The sequence below is a fragment of the Ruditapes philippinarum genome, unplaced genomic scaffold, assembly GCF_026571515.1.
Source record: "Ruditapes philippinarum isolate M1 unplaced genomic scaffold, ASM2657151v2 ctg777_1_1_1_1, whole genome shotgun sequence".
Lineage (NCBI taxonomy): Eukaryota > Metazoa > Mollusca > Bivalvia > Venerida > Veneridae > Ruditapes > Ruditapes philippinarum.
In genome coordinates, this window is record NW_026854029.1 from 125393 (window position 1) to 150155 (window position 24763).

Genomic DNA, 24763 nt, shown 5'->3' on the forward strand with positions numbered 1-24763 from the left:
GGTATTTTCGTGTGGATATTTTTAGTACTTTCAGAGTTATTGCCCTTGACTTAGTAAAATTTTGCAATTTTCAGCTTGTGTTGCACGTAACTCAAAAAGTATTTGACCTAGAGTCATGGAACTTTACAGGAATGTTGATCAGCATGTGTATTTGTGCACCTGGGTATTTTCGTCTGGATGTTTTTAGTATTTTCAGAGTTATTGCCCTTGACTTAGTAAAATTTTGCAATTTTCAACATGTGTTGCACGTAACTCAAAAAGTATTTGACCTAGAGTCATGTAACTTTACAGGAATATTGATCAGCATGTGCAGTTGTGCACCAGGTATTTTCGTCTGGATTTATTTAGTATTTTTAGAGTTATTGCCCTTCACTTAGAAAATTTTTGCAATTTTCAACTTGTGTCGCAAGTTACTCAAAAAGGATTTGACATAGTCATTAAACCTTGGGCAGGTTGCTCAGCATATTTAGATTTGCACCTGGGGTTTCGCTTGTGGATTTATCCAGTATTTGTAGAGTTATTTCCCTTGACTTAGAACAGTGGCGCGGTGGGGGCACCCGTGTCCTATGGACACATTTCTAGTTTTTATTTTGATTGGTTATTCTTACATATCAAACTGGTGTTCCCATGCCTGAAACTTCATCTGGCATGGGAGTGCCAAATGAGACACCTGGTTTAAAATGATGTCATTTTAACCGCATTTCAGGAATGAATTGCGCTAAAGTAACATCATTTTGAGTCATATAAAAATGAAACTGCTTGCCTAGGATGTCATCATTTCGCTGTTATGAAGTTGTAAATTGGTAAGCTATTGTAGGAAGTTTGCAGTACAGATCGAAATATCTGCCCCTCAGGTACCTGCCCATGGGATGCAACTCGGCAAGCTTCGTAACTGCCCAATGGGCGAGTACCCTCGGATCCAAACCAAGACATATGACAAATGTTATTATTTGCAATATCAATATACTACAGACAGTTTGTTATGGATGATTGGTTGATAAATTTACAGCATGAATTATTTAAATGAAAATAAAAAAAACCTCTAAATTTTTTCTGAAAAAGGTTGATTGATTGTGTAATTGGTATTCATGCTCATTATCGTAATACAGGTGAAATTAAAATTTTGATTTACACAAAATTATGTGAATAGTAGCCCGTGCTGGAAAAAAGAATGTCAGTGTGTACGTGTGTATGTGTGTGTGAAAGTTTATGTATTTTTAAAAAAAAAAAAAAAAAAATTCACATCAAAAACAACTGGTACACCAGTTCACCATAAGAAACCAATGTGACATGTGCAAGACTTAGGTCTCGTGCTCAAATGTCAGATCACAGCTAGGGGTTTAATGTATTAGTCTGAAGTACTGGTATATGTTCACATACATGATCAATGTAAGTACATTATGTGTAGTGAAGGTCAGTGTCTTACTTGGAGTTCATAGGTCAAATCTTGTCTGATTTACAAATTTGTCAATACTTAGTAGATTGTTGAATTATTTGGCACATGTTTTAACCACTGTCATTACTAGTGTGTTGCACCTCAAGGTCAAGGTCATTATTGGAGGTTAAAGGTCAAAACCTTTATAATCCATAATAATTTTGTCATTACTTGGAATGTCAAAATATTGGGCTTGAGCTTTTACCGTAGCCAGATAATGTGTCACATGCAAGACCCACCTCTGCACCTTCAAGGTGAAAGTTTTACTTTAAGGTCAAAGGTCAAAAAGTGTGTGTCTACTAACCTCCTAACTGGTCTATACACGTTGTTTCACAATTGGTTTTTAAACGTTATTTGCTTCAACAAACATACAATAAAAGATGAAATGATTTCAAACTGTTACATTGTCATATTGTCATTTAATTAATGTATGCATATGGTGCTTTATTCGTAATCAGTTGAACAAAAAGCATAATTTTATTTTATCATTTCTATTTTCGTCTTTTTCCAATGATATCGGCTCCTACATCATGTACTGCAGCAGAAAATTGTGAACGTATTTTGTTGATATATCTTACATCAATCGTTCAACTGTTTTACAACTTATAACCTACTTACGTATTTCATATATTTTCGTACCATCAGCAAAGTTAAATATATCTACAAGTATCGGTTGTGCTTTCAATTGTCACATTCAAGTAAAAGTAACATGTTTGGTATAGATTGTCATGGTATAATGGAAAGACAGCTTTAAGAGGAATTTAGTGGTGTAATGCCTCAAGAGTAATTATTACAGTTAAAGATGATTCATATAGTCTGAGGAAGTGAAATGCATGATAGTGACTTGTACACAAGTGAGTATAGTAAATTGTTATTTTAAAAGCACATTATGCCTCAGAAAAATAGTTACTTTAAAGGCACATTATGCCTCAGAAACAAATATTTTTTTCCCCTTCTTTTGAATGGGCATGCTTGAGTTAATAATAACATATAATAATAATATATCTAAACATAATGATATATCTAATAACATTTAGATACTGGTTTTAGAGCATGCTACATGCTCATCGACTGAGGAAAGTAGAGCTGAATGTGTTACTATTTGTCATAAAGGTAGCTTTATGTAAACAAAGTAGTATTTCGACACCGATAAAAAAGTACTAAATTATTAATTGTACTGACTGACAAAATGCGAAAGAAGTGGGGAAAAAATATTGACTAAAATAGGACACCAAAAATAAAAAGCTTTTTAGAATTTGAAAACAAAAATTAAAAATTTTTTGGGCATAATGGGCCTTTAAGCAAATGGTATCATATCTACTAAGTGTTAAAGATTTATTTATTTTTTGTATACAAATATTCTTAGGTAAACAATGGAAGTTTTATTATGCTTACACTGTAATACATCTGCTAAAGTTCAAATTCAAACAAATTTACCTGCAGGAAGGTTGGTAGTTCTATCCAAGGGCTTGCATTTATATAATTTTCCTGGACTCACAATATGATTTTGATATTGCACATGTACATTAAGTCCTATAAAAGGATGATACTGCATGTTTACAATAAAACCTATAACATGACAGGACAGAACTTTTAACTTTTTTTTGCTTAAATTTTCAGTTAAACAGTTTTTTGTTTTCTCTAAGAAAAAGTAAAAAAGTTGAGCGTTGCCCCCGCCCGGCTGTGGCTCTTGTCAAGTATAAACATATTTGCACAAAGTGCAGAAACTTGATTAATTTTAAGAGATATTTGAAATTTTAAGTCATTTGAAAATTAAAGTTCATAGAAATTAGAAAATACACTATTGCTGATTTTGAGACTTCAGTGTATATGTCCCTTGAATTAACAATGTATGTTGTATAGAAAGTAAAGGATTGCCAGGCACATATGATATTGTATTGTATGTAATTTCAAGTTAGTTGAAATTTTTAAAATGTACAAATTTGAAGTTTGATGAAATTTTTTATGTAAAAATTAAATATCTTCAGTTGACCACAAAACTGCAGTAACATATGATATAAAGAAGGACTTACAACAGTTTTGCAGTCAACCCTTGAATTATACATTATACATTTCAACATAATGTGCAATATAGTTGAGTTGAAAATTGTTAATTTTCTGAAGTATTGTTTACTGGAATCGCATGTGTTGGAGAGAAAAAAAGAAATGAAATACAGGGAGAAATTTCATTAGCGTGTGAAGGAGTGACATGATTGTTGTAGCCAATCCGTTATTTGTGTGTGATATTTGATAATTATAAAGAAGCAATTTTTGAAGAAGAAAAAAAGTTGAATCATTTGGTTGAAACATTGCAAATATCTGCTACTAAAAAGCGGGGAGATATAGAGATCACTTTTCCGCCGTCTGTCCGTCTTGTCTGGACAACTCCTCGGAAACAATTGTGCAATTTCAACCAAACTTTACAGGAATGATCAGTACCATGTCAAGTTGTGCATATCATGGGCATTGTATGGTTCAGTGATTTTTGTCAGAGTTATGTCCCTTTAATGATTTTTATCTGAACTACTCCTCTTATACTACGAGTGCAATTTCAATTAAACACTACAGGATTGATTGGTAGCTCTTAGTTTATAATGGCCTTACTACCACCTCCGTGGTCGAGGGGTTAGAATCGATGACTTCTAATCTAGTTACCTCTCTAGCGTGGGTTCGATCCCCGGGAGATGCTTTGGTAGTTTAGCGCGGAGGAAGGTAGTCTAGTACTGGTGTATATCTCCAGGAACGATGGTTAGGAAACTACCCGCCTATATGACTGAAATACTGTTGGGAAAAGGCGTAAAATGAAACAAACAAACAAATAAATGGCCCTACTAACTGAAGTGAAGGACATGATCTGTTTCAAAGCGGTCCATTGAATTTTGTAGAATCAACAGTAGAGCTGTCATTGATTTTATGCAAAGCATTATAGTTGACATAAAAATATCGACAATACACAAATATATTGATAATTACTTATAATGACTTATAACTTATTTACATACTTGTTGGTTCATATATGAACAATTAGGATGTGTCTTGTTTTATCAATGCCCATTGGAAGATTTTTTGACCATTTTTTGTCATCACTGATTTGAAATATATCCAATATGTAATAATTTCAAAGTTTAAGACCAGTCCTTTTGATTGGACACCTGCTACTGTATATGTTTTGGCTGATATGTTCATAAGAATTTGCATGAAGATTTTCATAAAAATTTTCAGACATTTAATCAATAAGTCCAAAATATTTTTTTTTGTTCAAATGTGTATCGATTATTTTCCGTACAGAAAATTATTGACGATACATCTATATCATTTCTATCGATGACAGCTCTAATAGAAGGAATTTTAAACCAAAATCTGAGAACTGGAGACATTAATGGAATAGCCTACAGAATAGCCTGGTCAGATTGTACGGGTGCGCAGTCTGGGGCTCAGGTAAAAGTCTACAACACTACTGATAGCATTATGGGCCTGTCGCTGAATTATCGAGACTCGTATTATTCTAAAAGAGATTCATCCTGCATAGAGCTGTAGCTTGCTAATTGAGGATAAAGAATCAATACGTAGGTTACATGACGCTCTTCCTCTGACGGTCTGGCATTTTAAACTAACAATCAATAAAGAATGATGAAAGTTACAAAGATGATCTAAAATACATGCAATTAAAAGGCTTTTAATATCCGTGCCGAATATGACAACAAAAAATGATTGTTTTTAGTCATGTTATTAAAAAAACCAAACTACGTGCTTTGAAATTAACATGCTATTTCCTTAACACATGAACAATGTTGAGTTATAGTTGTACTTGTTTATAATTATACATGGCGATAAGTAATATAAGAATTTTAATAAACCAAATATGGTTGTGAGTTCATGAAACTTATTTGTTTATTCATAGACTTGCACATGTATAATTATAAGACTTACTATTTAAAAGTTGTTCTTGTTAATTCATGGCCTTATATGGAAGTTTTAGTACATGATATGGTGTTGTTAATTCATGGCCTCTATAGAAGCTCTAGTTCATGAGATGTTGTTTTTCATTGCCTTATATAGAAGTTATAGTTCATGAGGTGTTGTTGTCAATTCATGGCTTCATATAGAAGTTTTATTTTATGAGATGTTGTTGTTAATTCATGGCCTTATATAGAAATTCTAGTTTATGACATGTTGTTGTTGATTCCTTACCTTATATAGAAGCTCTAGTTTATGAGATGTTGTGTTGTTCATTCATGGCCTATATAGAAGCTCTAGTTTATGAGATGTTGTTGTTAATTCATGGTCATGGCCTTCAATAGAAGTTAAAGTTCATGAGGTTGTGTTGTTCATTCATGGCCTTATATAGAAGCTCTAGTTTATGAGATGTTGTTCTTAATTCATGGCCTTCAATAGAAGTAAAAGTTCATGAGGTTGTGTTGTTCATTCATGGCCTATATAGAAGTTCTAATTCATAAGGTGATGCTTCTAATTAATGGTCTTATATTAGAGTTCTAGATTGTGAGGTGATGTTAGTTCATGGTCTTATATAGGAATTCCAAAGTACAAGGTTATGTTGTCTTATTCATTGTCCTATAAAAGAGTTCTAGTTCATGTGTTGTTGCTTGTTACTTTATGCTTTTAATAAGAGCTGTTGTTGTTTATATAAAAGTTCTTATTCATGAGGAATTATTGGCTTAATGGCCTGATATAAGAGATCAAATTCATGAGGTGTTGTTATTTTATGGCCTTAAATGTAAAATAAATAACAGATCTAGTTCATAAGATATTGTTCTTAATTCAAGGCTTTATGTAAAGGTTATAGTTCATAAAACTTTGTTGGTTCTTTACAGAATTATTTGGATTCTTTTGATAATAATTGCAGAGAGAGATGAAGTAACAAAAAATATCTCTTTTGTTTAAGACAACATAAATAATGCCTAACTTAACATTTAATTAAGGGATTTTGCAAGGCAGTATCACCCACTTTCTCAGAAACATTATTTTTTCATTTCAATTATTTAGGGCGCAATAATTGAAAAAAGTACTAATATTTTTATTTTCAGAAGCTTTTTGTTCTACAGTTTCCAGAATGGTAATCATTTTCCCTATATCTGAATCACGTTTTTCTTCATTTGCTTTTTGGCCATTAGTAAACTTAATAGTGAATTAGTACTTTTGTATGGAAGTTAAAATACTACTTTGTTTACATTTCACTACTTCAGTTACAAATAATTTTGCATACAGCACTTTAACATGATCTAAATGGATTATAAAAATATTGTAAAACACAAATTTGCCATTTCTTGAGAGAAATGATTGTCTAGTAATTTCTGAGGCATAATGTGCCTGTAAGTAGTTTGTTATGATTTTTACTGTGGTACAAACAAATAGTTTGCTGATTATAGCTTTGTATTTGTGTAACAGAATATAGTGGTTTATGATCAGAATATAGTGGTTTTAGTCTTTTAGACCTACAAAATTTGCTCACTTGATTTGTATTGGGTAACTACCATAAAGTTCCTATCAAACGCCCTTCTTCAGGAAAACACCCCCTCCCCCCACTTTGGAAAACATTAGTCCCCATGGGGCATTAAATAGGAAATTTACGGTATATAGGTAGTTGAATGTGAGGAATTTCGAAACCACATATTACATATTGTAAGGTACAGTTGTTTTGATCATATAAAAGTGTTTTATGAATTGAAAAGACTAAATGTTTACCAGTAAAAAAGCATGCATGCTGTGTCAGTAAATGTCTTCCTCAATAGAAGCAGTCCATTAAAGAGACTGGTATTTTGATGTGAGTTCTAAATATAGAATTCTTGCTAGATTTTCTATAATTTGAATTGGAGTCTTTTTTTTGTGCTTAAAGTTATATAAAAGCGGAGGGAAGGCATTGCGTTTGGAAAAATAGATATAATATTAAGTAACTGAATAATCAAAGATAATATATATGAAAATGGTGCTACATGAGCCTGTTTACTTCAAACTTGTAGTCTACCCTATTACTGTTATGTATATTTTTTGACATTTCTAAATTTCTAATGGAGTTTGCTGAATTTTGAATGATTTTTCTATGCTTCTACTTAAGCAGGGTTGGTTGGGGAGGGAGTGGGGGGAGGTGGAGTAGCACAGCTAGATTTGTCCTCGGCTGTTCATCATGCTGTTCAGCAGTCACACTGTGTGCCCATAGACTGTCAAAACAGTAGAATGTGTGGGCAAATTTCTAGTTTAACAATCAGATTTCAATAGTTTAACAATCAGTTTTCCAAATTTCTATGAGACATCCAAAAACTTTGATTTCCAATTTACCATGAAACTTGTAAAAACAACAACAAAAATGTATCATCCTCTGACTCAGTATTTATGTAAGAAATATTAACATTATCACCTTGAAGAAACCATATTTAATTTGATTGCAAGTTGTCAATTTTATTATTCTTAGCATGACTATTAAAAGAAAAGAGAAGAGGTATTGTACTCCTAGGCTTCAGCGTTGCCGCACATTTTGGTTTAGTTTTTGCGTGCCAATTAAGTCATCTCCAAAACTTATGATTGGAATGGACTTGTTTTCTATGATTATCTAGTGTGACAGGCACATGCAGGTCCCATAACTCTTGAATTGCCTTTTTACAGAGTTATGCCCCTTTTCTTACTGTAAAGTACAAAGAATAGTCAAGCGCGCTGCCTGAAAGACAGCTCTTGTTATATTTATCTTCTATGGTGAACACAACATTACGGTGAAGGCAATACGAGTTGATAACACTGGCCTTGACGAAATGTAATAAAAGGTCTGGATTTCAATGTTTCAATGAAAATATTTGCATTATGTAATAAATACCACTTTTGCTAGCGTGTTAAAGGACTTTACATATTGACTTAAAGTCTGTTTGCAAACATAGGTAATTTATAAGATTTCATAAATTACAGTAGTGTTTTGCATTTCTTTTGAAGGCTTGAAGAGGGCAGTAGCTCAAGTTACTGTATTTCTCATATAAGATGTGCCTCTGAAATGTGCTTAAATATGTATTTACCTTGTGAAGTGTCCCTTTGAATGACCTGAAGTTGGTGCATTTCCCTTATTAAATGTATTATGATTGACATAAAGCTACTTTCATGTAAAATGTGCCTTTAAATGTGCTTGATTTAGCATATTTTCTTTATGTGACTGGTAGTTAAGACTTTAATAATGACCAAAGGTGTCTTGAAATAATGGCTTTAAGTTGACCAGTACTGGTACATTTATTGCAGTACTGGTATATTGTTGTACAAGTACTGGTATCTTATGGTACCAGTACTGGTATATTACTGCACCAGTACTTGTATATTATTGTACCAATACTGTAACATTATTGAACAAGAACTGGTATATTATTGCAGTATTGGTATATAATTGTACCAGTACTGGTATATTATTGCACCAGTATTGCTATATTATTGCACCAGTACTGGTACATTATTGCAGTATTGGTATATAATTGTACCAGTACTGGTATATTATTGCACAATAGTACTGGTACATTATTGCAGTACTGGTATATTATTGCAGTACTGGTATATTATTACAACAGTATTGCTATATTATTACAATAGTACTGGTACATTATTGCAGTATTGGTATATAATTGTAAAAGTACTGGTATATTATTGCAACAGTACTGGTATATTATTGCAGTACTGGTATATTATTGCAGTATTGGTATATTATTCCACCAGTACTGGTATATTATTGCACCAGTACTGGTATATTATTGCAACAGTACTGGTATATTATTGCAGTATTGGTATATAATTGCACCAGTACTGGTATATTATTGCAACAGTATTGCTATATTATTACAATAGTACTGGTACATTATTGCAGTATTGGTATATTATTCCACCAGTACTGGTATATTATTGCACCAGTAGTATACATATAAGCTGCATGGTTAAAGAAATATATAATATATATTTTTGTACACATTTCAGGCTTTGGATGGGTTCTTATTTGTTGTGAATTCACAAGGAAAAGTTGAATTTGTGTCTGACAACGTAACCCAGTTTATAAAATATTCACAGGTAAGTTTTTAACTCATGACTTTATAAATTAGTTGCAGACATAAATTTATGATGTAGTTTAAATAAGTTTAAAACACATGAAGTAATAAAATAGTTCCAGGTAAGTTTAAAACAAATGAATTTATAGTGTTTTAAGTATGTTTAAAACACATGAATTTATCTAGTGGTTTAAGTAAATTTCAAAACACATGAATTTATTGTGGTTTAAGAAAATTTAAAACACATAAAAGTAATAATATGGTTGTAGGTTAATTTAAAACATAAGAATTTATAATGTTTAAAGTTAAAACTCATTAAATAATAAAGTGGTTGCAGGTAAGTTTACAACACATGTATTTATAGTGGTGTAAGGAAAGTTAAAAAACCATAAATGATAAAATGGTTGCAGGCAAGTTTAAAACACATGAATTTATATAGTGGTTTAAAAGTAAGTAAGTCTCAAATGCATGAATGTATAAAATGGTTGCAGGCAAGTTTAAAACACATGAATTTATGGTGGTTAAAGTAAAGTTTAAACACATGAAATAATAAAGTGGTTGCAGGTAAGTTTAAAACATGAATTTATAGTGGTGTAAGTAAAGATAAAACACATGAAATAATAAAGTGGTTGCAGGTAAGTTTAAAACACATGAATTTATAGCGGTGTAAGTAAAGTTAAAACACATTAAATAATAAAATGGTTGCAGGCAAGTTTAAAATAAATGAATTTATGGTGGTTAAAGTAAAGTTAAAACACATGAAATAATAAAGTGGTTGCAGGTAAGTTTAAAACACATGAACTTATATAGTGGTTTAAAAGTAAGTAAGTCTCAAATGCATGAATGTATAAAATGGTTGCAGGCAAGTTTAAAACACATGAATTTATAGCGGTGTAAGTAAAGTTAAAACACATTAAATAATAAAATGGTTGCAGGCAAGTTTAAAACACATGAATTTATGGTGGTTAAAGTAAAGTTAAAACACATGAAATAATAAAGTGGTTGCAGGTAAGTTTAAAACACATGAATTTATAGTGGTGGAAGTAAAGATAAAACAAATAAAATAATAAAGTGGTTGCAGGTAAGTTTAAAACACATGAATTTATAGCGGTGTAAGTAAAGTTAAAACACATTAAATAATAAAATGGTTGCAGGCAAGTTTAAAACACATGAATTTATGGTGGTTAAAGTAAAGTTAAAACACATGAAAAAATAAAGTGGTTGCAGGTAAGTTTAATACATAAATTTATAGCGGTGTAAGTTAAGTTAAAACACAATAAATAATAAAGTGGTTGCAGGTAAGTTTAAAACACATGCATTTATAGCGGTGTAAGTAAAGTTAAAACACATTGAATAATGAAATAGTTGCAGGCAAGTTTAAAACAAATGAATTTATAGTGGTTAAAGTAAAATTTATACACTTGAAATAATAAAGTGGTTGCAGGTAAGTTTAAAACACATGAACTTATATAGTGGTTTAAAAGTAAGTAAGTCTCAAATGCATGAATGTATAAAATGGTTGCAGGCAAGTTTAAAACACATGAATTTATAGTGGTTAAAGTAAAGTTTATACACTTGAAATAATAAAGTGGTTGCAGGTAAGTTTAAAACACATGAAATTATATAGTGGTTTAAAAGTAAGTAAGTCTCAAATGAATGATTGCAGGCAAGTTTAAAACACATGAATTTATGGTGGTTAAAGTAAAGTTTATACACTTGAAATAATAAAGTGGTTGCAGATAAGTTTAAAGCACATGAATTTGTTGTGGTTTAAGTAAATTTAAACTACATGATGGTTGCAGGTAAGTTTAAATCACATAATAAAGTGATTACAGGTAAGTTTACATACATTTAAAAGATATTTCCAAGTAATTTATCCTTCATATTGAAATACTAACAGATTTACATGCTTTTTCTTAACATTTTCAATCAAAATAAAAAAAAACAACCCCCGAAGATGTTTTAAACTTCCTATTTTAAAAAGTACTCAATTTAGAAATATTTTATTTGAAAACTCTTCTTAAATAATAATAATTAAATTGTTTAATCGGCTGTTGACTTGGTAAGAGACTTTAGTTGTTTGTTGATTGAATCAATGGAGAGGCATTTTACTCCTGGGACCGTTTTCTTCTGACAAGGCTCAGTTTACGAGAATATTTGCTTGTAGGATTGTCATATTGAACAAATTACATTTGTAACCGTAGTGCAGTAACGGGTTAAGTGCTTCTAAATTTAATAGGAGTTAACCAGTTATTGCACTAAGGTGATGCGTTGTAGTTTACTTCATGTTCCAACCAACCACAGGCAGTTTTAGAAAAGCCGACCTGAATCATTGTTTTCATTATTCACGAATGAGCCGTGTCACGACAAAACCAACATAATAGGTTTGCAACCAGCATGGATCCAGACCAGCCTGCGCATCCGCGCAGTCTGATCAGGATCCATGCTGTTCGCTATCAGGTTCTCTACTTGTAATAGAGTTGGTAAGCGAACAGTCTGGATCCATACTGGTCACAAACCCATTATGTTGATTTTGTCATGACATGGCTCAAATATTGTTTGCTTTTAAGGCTTCATGCCTGTCAAGATGAGCCAATATACGACGAGAAAACAAAACTTGAAAAAAAATTTACTAAGATTTATTACTAAATTATATTTGCATATCTCTAGTGAGTTTAATACATGAATATAATATTCTATTTATCACATACCCCACAATATTATAAGAACTGTTTATAGTAGAAACAATCATTTTATCAGTAATGTGCCCATAGTGTGACATTAACATACATTTGTAAAACACAAATATATACACAGTCGTGCAATATTGTTTTTTACAGAGTAGGAAAATTGGCATGTGCGTGTGTGATAAATAAAACATAAATTATGAAATATTACGGAAGCATTTGAACAAAAAGCCGGCATTATTATACTACAATGCAAGAAATAGATTCTTGAACTCAAATAACTTTATTTGTGTTCTAAAAAAACCTCCGGCACAAAATACGTAGTAAACATACAACAGTTTAGTAATACTGTTGAGTCATCTTAACAATATCGACATCTATTTCCATTCTAATGTGCTAATGAAAAAGAGAAATGATAAATACTTGTTGAACATCATTGAGCGGAGAAGAAATTTTCCTGACGTCATTTAGTTTATTAATGCCACATTTTGCGTCATATGTTGTGTAAGCATTCCATTTTTAAGCTGTACGTATATTGTATACCAAGGCATATTTTACTGCTGTTTAACCTTTTTAATTACATGCTAATCATCTAAAATGGACTTGTCCATTTCCAATCTGGACAAAACCATTGATCAATTTAAGGGTTATTTTGGTGGGTACAGTGCAGACCATAATCAGACCGTGCGGATGTGCCAGCTGATCTTGGTAAGGACTAGTTGAGTGGGTAGAAATCAAATGTCGCACGCAGGCTATGGGTTAATAGGGAAATATATTGAAGCGTGTCAGAAACATTTTTATAACATACCTGTGCTGCTTTTGCGACTCACTAAGAAGGGTATTGGTTGGCTGTGCATATATTTTGACGTGGCGTCATTTGAGTTATACAGTTGCTATAGCCTAGAGACGCGCTGAATGTTAGCGATACAATATGAGTGCGTAAATAGAAAAAGCTATTATTTTTCCCATAAACAGTTCTTCATTTGGATATGAGATAAATAAAATTTTAGATTCATTAAGCTTTAGTACTAGATTTATTCAACTTGTTCAATAAATTCAATACTGAACCTTCACTCATTCAATATCCTCTATATATGTGCTATTTATTTTCTGCTTTCAGGATGATCTAATTGGCAAAAGTGTTTACAATATAATCCATGTAGGAGACCATGCTCAGTTCAGCAACAACCTTCTTCCTATGTCAGTCAGTAAGTAACTTTGTTTATTTCGTTTATTCTCATATAAACGCACCACAGGGGCGTTACATTTTCTAAAGCATGTGGAACGAATACAAGTTCAAGAAATTATGCTGAAATTTTTTCTAGTGTAAAACCTACACAAACGATAATTTTATTGTGAAAATTAGAGTTTAGTGGCATTGAATAATGTAAACATTAAAGAAATACAGTGAAAAATGAAGGTAGCATACTATCGAAAACAAATATGTCACTTACAATTTCTTGGAGCACACTAACAGTTTTTGCAATGTTCCATAACTTTAAACAATTGAATTTCCGGTGTACAGATAGGGGACACCAATTGAAACACTCTTGATCAATTTATAGAAATTATGTATGTATTACATACCATTAAAAGAGAAAGATATGCTGCTGTCTTTTGATATCTATCAGTCATATCAGGCTCGGCTGATATGGGCTGAAAGGGGCTAGCTGAGCCCATTCTGCTCATATCAGCCGAGCCTGAAAAAAATTTATATGTCTAGATCAAATATAAACTTTTAATTGAATTTGGTACAAGAAAATGGTGTAATCTTTGAGAACCCTTCACCCTTTCACTACAATGTTCTTATTCTAGTGTGTCTGCTTGACTTTGGCTCTTGTTTAAGCTTAACAAATGATCAATGTCAGCTTGTGAAATAAACTTCAAATTTCAGGTAGTGGCATTGGAGGAATAAGTTGGCCGTCGGACAATCTTGGTGGAAAAGGTCGTGTATTCAATTGTCGGCTGCTTATTAAACCTTCATGTAAGTATCTGCAGAGGATTGTGAGAGGGGCGGGGCATAGTGATGACTCCCCATCCGTCCATCTTTCCCTCTGTCTGTCTGTTTGTTCGTCACACTCTTATCCGGTTAAAAACTTGAAAAATATTGAAGGAAATTAATTAAAAATTAACACATTGACAGGGACTAGTGAGATAAGAGTAATAATTCTTGGATATCAGACTGGCGTTTCCTTAAGTTTTACCCATGTGGGGTACCAGAGGGTTTTGTGCTATACAATGATGTCATTTTAGCACCTTTTACGAATGAAACTGCAAGTCTTGGTTGACGTCATTTTGCCATTATGAAAATAGCTATGGATGTCCATGAAAAATTTATTTTATTGAGGTAAAGCATTTAAAATATGATAGAATCTGGTATATGTGTTGGCGGTTCAGATTAGAATATCTGTCCCTTGGGTACCTGCCCATGGGTGGCATCGTAGCAAGCCTCGTTACCACCCAATGAGAGTGAACCTTCCGGACAGATATTCATATGATGACTATTATTATTCTTCTTTACTTAATTTCTAACTTTCAAGGTGAAACATTGTGAGTTATCAGTTTTTCAGTGTCAATTTTTTAACAACTGCTTGGTTTCTCTGTTTTATGTGCTTTGGTAAAACGTAGGGAGTTTATGTTAATTTATTAAGGAAGGGGTATACAGTATTGTGCTGTTTTCAGTATTTTAATAAAGATTTAAAAGAAAATTAGAAAGTTATTGGAAATTATATGAAATTAAATCATTTGATTTCAGTGTTGAATTAGAGAGTTTATAGATTTTAATTTAATAGTTTTATGTAAGAAATTTAAAATTAAATTGATATAAACTGTGATAAATAAAAGAAAATGAAATTCATTACAGTTTTAATAAATGTAAGAAATGGGAATTTATAAATTGATCATGTAAATTAATGTAAATGATAGGAGTTTATGAAACTGACCATGTAGATTAATGTAAATAATAGGAGTTTATGAAACTGATCATGTAGATCATGAAACTGACTACCGTATGTAGATTAATGTAAACGATAGGAGGTTATGAAACTGACCATGTAGATTAATGTAAACGATAGGAGTTTATAAAACTGACCATGTGGATTAATGTAGATGATAGGAGTTTATGAAACTGACCATGTAGATTAATGTAAATAATAGGAGTTTATGAAACTGATCATGTAGATCGATGTAAATGATAGGAATTTATGAAACTGATCTTTGTAGTTTATAAAACTGATGATGTAAATTAATGTAAATTATAGGAATTTATGGAATTGACCCTGTAGATTAATGTATATGGTAGGAGTTTATGAAACTGACCATGTGGATTTATGTTAATAATAGGAGAGTTTATGTAAGTGGAATAAAAGTTTCTTATTTAGAAAATAAAGGGGAATATTTTGTGTTTCATTGACAGGCAATGATAACGATGATTTGGAAACCAAACAAACATACGTCCATCAGTACGAAAGCTTGCAAATTTCATCCATTCTACACCCATTTGATACGTTCATTGAAAACTCGGAGAATAATGGTAAGTACTTGGCCTTGTGATATTTTAAAAATGACCTTGATTTTTTTTTTTACAATTACATATGAGCTGATTCATTTGAGCTTGTATGTTTGAATAATAATCATTAAACTGTATTTGACTGATGATGTTGTATTTGACCCCAAATGACCAATATTTTAACATGTTCAGAATACTAAAATGACCATTGACCTGATTATTTTACCACAATGACCTTTGACCTGATTATTTTACCACAATGACATTTGACCTAATTATTTTATCATAAATAACCTTAGGACTTGATTATATTTAACAAACTACAATGACATTTGACGTCAATAATTCACCACAATGACCTTTGACACGATTATATTTTCTCAAATGACCTTTGACCTGATTATATTTTCTCAAATGACCTTTGACCCGATTATATTTTCTCAAATGACCTTTGACCTGATTATTTTCAGACACGAGCTCCAGTCTAGTGTGTATCGCACGTAGACTCCCTCTTGCTGAGAAGACAAATACAATGCTTGGAGTGGAACAGTTTACTACAAAGCAGGATTTAAATGGAAAAATAATTGGCTGTGATATCAGGTGTGTATTTGGCTCATTTCTTAGCTTGACTATTTGAAGAATAGGGAGAGCTATTGTACTCACCTAGGCATTGGTGTCACACTTTGATAAAGTTTTTGAGCGGAAGTTTGTATTTCCAAAACTACTGATTGGGGTTGAAATCTCCTCTAGCGTAAATATCAACAAACCTGTCGTTAAATTCTACCCTTGCACAATTCGCTTATATTTCATCACTCGAAATGTCTGGAATTTCAAATTTGCTAACTTTTCGAGATGCCGAAGTATCCACTTATACAGTGTGATTGTTATTACGTCATTCTAGAATTAGATTTAAGTTGTTATAGTTGATTAAATCAGTACCCTTTATCCCTGATGACTTTGTTATGCTGTGGGTTAGAACATCTGACCTGCTGGAAAAGAAAGTGATTCCTGTCAGTACAGAGTCGGGTCAGCCTGCGCATCCGTACAGTCATACACGGCTCTATACTCTTGGCAGTTTATTCCTTATACGTCATTGATTAATGAAATCCTTAAAAAATTCAAAAAGACTGTTCCAAATTCAAAGCTGGACAAGTTCATTTATGAAATTCAGGTTTAGGGTGAAATCTCGTCAACAGCTTGAATTCTCTGGGTAAAAAGAGAAATCGGCTATATTTTTGGAAAATAGACAAATCTTCCTAGCGATGGTATTGAACCAGAAAGTAATGTATGAACAAAAGCACCTGGTTTACTCTTGAAATCAGGGTTGTTGACATTTAATCAATTGCGTCAACCGATGATTAATGCACAAGAAAACAAAAGCTTTTCAAAATGTATCCCTATATATTGATTGTTTTCGATACTAGTGTTTAAAACTGTACCAAAATGAACAATCATATTCATGCTAATGAAAATCCTACGAAAGCTGTAGCTAAAAATAGATTCTAGATGATGTACTATGTTAGTAATTGTGAACATCATTTTGATATGTGTTTTGATCTTTTGTTCAGTTGTTGTTCAGATGAGGGATTTATGAGTATTTCCCCAAAACTTGGATTGTTTAGTTTGTGTGCTTGATAATAATGTTTTACTGCATGGATTTGGAATATTATTAGTGCTGTTTATCTTCAGTTGGTGTTTCACTGGTAAATTTTTTTATCTTTTTTTTTCTGTAAAATGAAAAAAAAATTAAGTAAATTCGTTTATGCAGAATCTTTTCCTCATAAATGTTATGTTAGCTCCTCTTCATCGCTGAGAAATAACTTATTTAAATTTTGTTTAGAAAAAACTGTTGTTAATAGATTTAACTCGCTACAATGCTGGAGCAGTACCCGAAATCATGATCAAAACGTAAAAAAATATCGCAAATCACTCAACATAGGCCATCGCTTGATTAGTTATGAAAGATTTGCAGGAGGTTATATATATAGTAACAATTTCACAACAATTAGAGTGATAACTATTCGTAGAAATGCATATGAAGGTTGTTGGAATATACAAATTTGTAGTTAACGCCTGTCGTACAAGTTCCTAACAAATGGTGTGATAAAAATTTCGAGATGAAAGGTGTTGAAACTATGGAGTGGCTTTCAAATTGTTTATGTTAGAATGCAAACGAAATTTGCTATAAACCAGGTAAACACTTGGAGAAAAAAAACGCAAAAAAAAAAAAAAAAAACCGATTCTGAGGCATAATGTGACTTTAAGCAAACAACTTGAAATGCTTGTATTAATATTTGATCTTAAAATAGGAATAGCAAGAAGCAGTGTAATACAGCATCGACTGTCCGTGACAACAACAACAACAAAAACAACAAATTATTAATGTAATGAATCTATCTCATAACTTTGTGAAATAACATAAGAATAATTCAGGTGCCCATCGGATGTTTTCCTTTTTCTGGACTTGTAGGCAAGAACAACAACAACAAATTATGGTTTGAAATGTTCTATTTTTCATGTTTCAGTGGAATAGCCCCAGGGCGATTTAGCTGTCCGGACTTTGTTGGTCAGAATATTCAAGAGTTTTGTCATGCTAATGATTTGCAACAATTGTCCAAACATTTACAAGAAGGTAAACTGATGTTCTTATCTGTTTTTAGCTCACCTGTCACAAAGTGACAGGGTGAGCTTTTGTGATCGCTTTTCGTCCGGCGTCCGGCCGTCCGGCGTCCGTCCGTCTGTCCGTAAACTTTTGCTTCAAATGACATCTCCTCATAAACCACTAAACCAATTTCATCCAAACTTCACAGGAATGTTCCTTTGGTGGTCACCTTTAAAAATTGTTTAAAGAATTTAATTCCATGCAGAACTCTGGTTGCCATGGCAACCGAAAGAAAAAACTTTAAATATCTTCTTTTAAAGAACCCAAAGAGCTAGAGCTAAGATATTTAGCATGAAACATGTTCTAATGAGTGTCTACCAAGTTTGTTCAAATAAAAGCCCTGGGGTCAAAATTGGCCCCGCACCAGGGGGGTCATTGATTTTCCCTATATGCATATAGTAAAAACTTAAAAAATCTTCTTTTAAAGAACTCAAAGAGCTAGAGCTAAGATATTTAGCATGAAACATGTTCTAATGGGTGTCTACTAAGTTTGTTCAAATAAAAGCCCTGGGGTCAAAATTGGCCCTGCCCCGGGGGTCATTGATTTTCCTTATATGTGTATAGCAAAAACTTAAAAAACCTCTTTGAAAAAATCCCAAATAGCTAGAGTTTAGATATTAAGCATGAAACATCTTCTAGTGAGTGTCTACAAAGTTTGTTCAAATTAAAGCCCTGGGGTCAAAATTGGCCCCGTCCCGGGGGTCATTGATTTCCTTATATGTGTATAGCAAAAACTTAAAAAATCTTCTTTGAAAAAACCCAAATAGCTAGAGTTAGATATTAAGCATGAAACATCTTCTAATAAGTGTCTACAAAGTTTGTTCAAATAAAAGCCCTTGGGTCAAAACTGGCCCTGCCCCAGGGGTGTCATTGTTTTTAACTATATGTGTATAGTAAAAACTTAAAAAATCTTCTTTTAAAAAACCCAATGAGCTAGAGCTTAGATGTTTAGCATGAAACATCTTCTTATGGGTTTCTACCAAGTTTGTTCAAATAAAAGCCCTTGGGTTAAAATTAACTCTGCCTGGGGGGGGGGAGAAGGTCATTGTTTTCCTTATATGTGTATAGCAAAAACATAACATCATGAACATCATGAAACATCTTCTAATGGGTGTCTTAATTCCAAGTTTGTTCAAATAAAAGCCCTGGGGTTTAAACTGGCCCCGTTTTCGGGGGCCTATATACAGGTGAGCGACCTCAGGGCCATTATGGCCCTCTTGTTTTTTTTTGTTTTTTTTTATTAACAGAAATTGCCGTAGAAACAAAATACGCTTTCTGCTGGCCATATTTATTAGCTCTTTACCATAATGTTCTTCCTGTGATGTGTATGACTTTAGAAATAAGATAAAGTTGGGCGTGGTCCCCACTAGGTGGTGGCAGTTGTGTTTTAACTATCCTTGCATTTGTCTGTCTTGCCTAAACCTGTTAAATTTTGTAATTTTGTCCAACTTTGAATTTGGGTCCATCCATTCAAAGTTTGAGGGATATGAGTATAGTACTACAAAAATTGAGCTACCAATAGTCAAACTGCATAGATGTACAGGCATGCCAGGCTGTATACTGCCGGCAAAAGCTAATCACGCTTGGTGCCAGCAGTGTAAGGGATAATACAAGTTTTATGCTGAAAAAAATTCTAGTCTTATACCTTGTTTTTTCAGCTGTTAATAATGGAAGTAACACAAGCGGTGTGTACCGCTTTAAAATGCAGGAAAGCCGCTATGCCTTTGTTCAGACTAAGAGCAAGTTGTTCCAGAATGCCATCAATGGATCATCAGAGTTTATTATGTCCACTCACTCAATTATCAGGTATAAACATTTGATCTTGAACTTGCTTATGAAACAGATTTACAATCTACATGTCTGTGAAATACGATAATGAACTTTTTTTTTGTGTGAATCGATACTGTGAATTAAAAAACGGTATGGTTTGGTATTCATTTTAAAAAGATGGTAAGCAGAAATGGCCATTTGGATGCTGATTGGTTAAGGCCATTATCTTCAAATCACTTGGCTTATAAGTGGTGTCATGGCCGAGTGGTTAACACGTCAGACAAGTAATCTAATGATTGCTGGCCACATGGGTTCAAACCCTGTCCGGGGCAAGCCGTTGTTTCCGTGAGCAAGAAACTTTACACTCATTGCTCAGTACTGATTGGTTCCAATAACAGAATCAAAAGTGTGTCTATAAGCTTATAGCTTTCTACAAAATCAAACTTTTATAAATTCTGTATAAACAAAATCACCTGCCCCTTGCCACTGAATCCCACAAAGCCACATTGGGCCAACATCCAATGGCTCATGAGCTTGTAGCTAAAAAAAAACAACAAAGGAAATCACACTAGCCATCAGTGTAAGTGGAAATCTTTACTAGTGAATGTGAGAAAATGCCTAATAAAGATCAGGGAAAATCTAATAAACTGAGAATATTGTTTGTCCATCCACACCTCTGACATTTCAGGTGGTAATTCTGACCATTTTTGAGAAATAATTTTTGTTTTTGTCTTTTGTTGTTTTTTTTCTATCGGGAATTGCAGTTTTAGGTCTTGTGATTCTTTATAATTGTCCGATCATTATTTACATATCAAATATTTTTCAGGGAATTTAATTCTTACAATTTTTTTTTCTTTCATCATCTACTCGTTTTTTTTTTTCTTTTTAGGGAATGCGATTCTGACAATGAACTCAAAGGTTCAGCTTCTACAAGTCTTATGAAATCAATCATCGGACCTAGAATACAACAGACACTTCTAAAAGCTCAGACACCTATATCAAATGTGAACACATCCATGGCCAATATGGCTTTAGTTGGAAATAACATTATGCCGGGTTTAAACTCGGCAAACTTATTCGGAGTGAAAGACAATAGTAGTGATGACTTTTTCAACCAGCTTGGCTGGGACGGAAATTTATCGGACTCCTCAGTGAGCAGTACGGGAAATTCACATATGAATTCGACTTACCAAAGTGTTGCAAATACATCTACCTCGTCTTTTTCAAATTCGTGGAGTTCGTCGCAAGTGAAGTTGTCGCAAGTTCAGCAGCAGTTGCAGCGAAGCTTGTCCACGTCGTCGCAGCGTAGCCAGGTTACGAATAGTAACAATATGACTGGCTCGGGAAACAAACGACCAAGTGTGCTCTTGGGGCAACTTGGCCAAAGGAGTTCAAGTCTTGACCTTGGACAGATGCAGGGTCAATCCCCGATTCCACAACCTCAAAAGAGTCCAAGTTACACGCAGAGTAGAAATGGGGGATTTCAAATTCCCGCTCAGAGAGGTGTAATGGGATATAATAGACGTAGTCCCGCTGCGTCACCTGTACCTAGTATGGGGCAGGGTAACTTTAGTACCCCATTCTCTCCACGGACCCCATCTCCAATGCTCTCTCCTTCACCAGGTGAGTAAACTTCTGTTTAACCTGTATTATAGACCACCTCTGAAAAAAACCCAAAAAAACCTGTAAATAAAGGTTTAATTCTTTAAAAACCTTTCATTGATTAAATAGAACATGTTAACCTCTAAATAAAGGCCACTTGTTTATAAAAGCCATGTCTGGGTTCTCCTTTAGGTGGCCTTTGTCCACAGGTTTATCTGTAAAACATATCAAAGCAGAAATTTTGGGTTTCTTATTCACTGTCCATGCAACTCTTATTAATGAATCTACAGGGCTACTGATTTTCATCGCCTTTAAAATCGCTTGCCTTACTTGTTGTGAGAATGTAACTGACATATTTTAAGGTGTAGAAGGTTGATGTTTCTAACTCTTCAAGAAATAGAATATAAATTGTCAATGTTTTATACCTGTAATAGTTTTAATATGGGGAAAAAATGAGTTAAAAAATACATTAACTTTTAGCTTGATATGTTTGTTTCTTTTACTTGATAATAGTGAAAAAAGATTATTGTACTTTTCTACAAGGATATTGAAAAAAAAAACATGTTAGAATAAAAGCATACTTTTGATACAGAAAGATGTGTTTTTCCTGTTTTTGATACAGAATGAGCAGGTATTCCTGCTCACAAACATTGTTTTTCAAATAACACATGGTCTGAAATCTTTCCATAATTCTTTTTAATATCATCTTTAGTTTTATAATTTATAAATTATCATTTATTGTGTCGCCTCTACGGAGTAGTGGCGACATATAGGGATCACTTCTCCGTCGTCTGTCTGTCTGTCCGTCCGTCACAAAACTTGTCCGGACTACTCCTCATAAACTGCTGATGCAATTTCATCTAAACTTTACAGGAATGATCAGTACCAAGTCTAGTTGTGCATATTGTCAGCATTTTCCGGTTCAATGATTTTTGACAGAGTTATGGCCCTTTAATAATTTTTATTTTTAAAGTTTGTCAGGACTACTTCTCTTATACCACTAATGCAATTTCAATGAAATTTTACAGGATTGATCTGTAGCTCAAGTCCTTGCGCATATTGCACGGGTTTTCCGGGTAAATGATTTTTGGCCGAGTTAGGCCCTATGATAAAAAGGTGTTTTTTTTCTGTGTGTTGCCAGATACACAAAAGTTTGTCCGGACTACTCCTCATAATCTACTGGTGCAATTTTATCCAAACTTTACAGGAATGATTAGTTCCAAGTAAGTCTAGTTATGCACTGTCCGTCTGTCTGTCCGTCTGTCACAAAACTTGTCCCAACATGAAATTGGCCTTCATGAGGCGACACATGTGATCACTGATCGCTCTTGTCTTTTTATCATTTATCTTTTTCATCATTTACTTAGTAAAGGTAATATGTAGACTAATAGACTTGCATTTATATCAGGTATGCCAGCATCAGGTTGGGGGCACCAGCCAATGACCAGTAGTGCCGGACAATCCGGGGGTCACCAGCTGTTCGATGACCAATCATCATACACGCACGAGCGTCTTCTGCAGCATCTTACCGGGCTTGAGAGTATTACTGGTGACAAAAAAATCAAACGCTCAGGAAAACTCTGTCAGTTGCTCACTCATAATAGTCCTCCATCCAGTTCAAGGAAGTCGGAGCCCGGAACACCGAAAAGTGGGCGGAGTCGGCATAACAGTCGACAAGGGTACATGGAGATGTCGCCCGCTGACAGTATACAATCGCCTCAACCCGGACCTGGTCAGAGCCCGCCCGAGAAGCCACAGAGCACATCTAATGACGACGGGGAACACGTCGTTCATACAGACCATAAGGACACAAATCCTTTGTTAAAATCGTTACTTAGTCAAGAGGACGGTACTGATGACGGATCAGTCAAGGAAGACAACTCTTCAGTGAAAAATGAGCAGACGGCAGAGGCACAAGCTGTGAAGACTGCTAGCACGGTGGAGATGGAGAAAAATGAGGCTGAGGCTAAAAAGCCGAGTAACATTTTGTTAAAGGTAAATAGCAAATATCAAACTAAAATTTGATAATTATAGAATATACGTGTATGTATTATAAAAGAGTATGGTTTATTTTGGAGCATCACTAAATTAAAGTTCTCTTTTAATGAATTTTAACGCATTTGTAAATGAAACTTTGTAACACCGGAGGTTAGCTAAAATCATCTTGCATGTTTTGATGCCATTTGACCTAAATTGTGATATATATAGTGCATTGTAAAACCAATCAAAATGAAAAAAAAAAAAAAATTGTATGGATCATGAAGCCAAAGGTTCACAACATTGATAGATATGGTAATGAAAATACAATATTCTGACACATTTTACTTAAAGCATGCTAAATGTAACATGGTTTTAGATTATATGTATATTACTTCAACTCTTCATATATTTCTCTTTTACATTTAACCGGCTAGAACGCAGAAAGTAATTAGCCCTGTGCTATTAGTATTGAGCCGGGCCAGTTTGCACATCAATTTATGTATTTTTATATTGCAGGATGAAATTTATTAAAATTTGATTTTAAATTGTGTCTTTTATCAGGTGTTGTGTAGCTGTAAAGAAATTAATTTATCACACTATTTTAGAGCTATAGGGACTGCAGAACTGTTTCCAAAGTTGGATCAAATATTGATGAAGATATTGTGAAATTTATAAACATGTTTTATCACACACGCCCGTGCCGGGTGGAGTGTGATTTTGCGACTTTTCCGTACAAATATTGGTATTGCATGTTAAACGGCCGTGCCTATTATTTTGACGTGACGTCATTAGCGTTATACAAGCATAGTGTAAAGCAAACGCGCTAAATGTTAGCATTATACTATAGACGCGTTAATGAAAAAAATGACTCTTATTTCACTTTAAACAGTCTTTATTTTGGGTATGTGATTAAATAGAATATTAAAATTTTGTGTAAGGTCATACTGAATTTATTACACCTCGTTGAAAAAATTAATAAAATTAAAAACTTCGCCAGAGGGTTTGATTAAAATAATTTTTCATCAACTTGTGAATAAAATTTGTATTGAACCTTACCCTCAAATTTAAAATTCCTCTTTTTCTCTTTAAAAAAAATTT

The 24763-nt window shown here is 33.3% G+C and overlaps 1 protein-coding gene across 1 annotated transcript in view; it reads left to right on the forward strand.

Annotated features, from left to right (window-relative positions):
- LOC132738707 (nuclear receptor coactivator 3-like) overlaps nucleotides 1-24763 on the forward strand; it is a 59060-nt gene that overhangs the window by 16841 nt on the left and 17456 nt on the right. Inside the window, exons 4-12 of the mRNA XM_060726299.1 lie at nucleotides 9389-9478; nucleotides 13264-13351; nucleotides 14038-14127; nucleotides 15559-15675; nucleotides 16122-16251; nucleotides 18177-18283; nucleotides 19972-20119; nucleotides 20973-21706; nucleotides 23094-23698. Coding sequence (XP_060582282.1) covers nucleotides 9389-9478; nucleotides 13264-13351; nucleotides 14038-14127; nucleotides 15559-15675; nucleotides 16122-16251; nucleotides 18177-18283; nucleotides 19972-20119; nucleotides 20973-21706; nucleotides 23094-23698 — 2109 coding nt within the window. The remainder of the gene's footprint in view (nucleotides 1-9388; nucleotides 9479-13263; nucleotides 13352-14037; nucleotides 14128-15558; nucleotides 15676-16121; nucleotides 16252-18176; nucleotides 18284-19971; nucleotides 20120-20972; nucleotides 21707-23093; nucleotides 23699-24763) is intronic.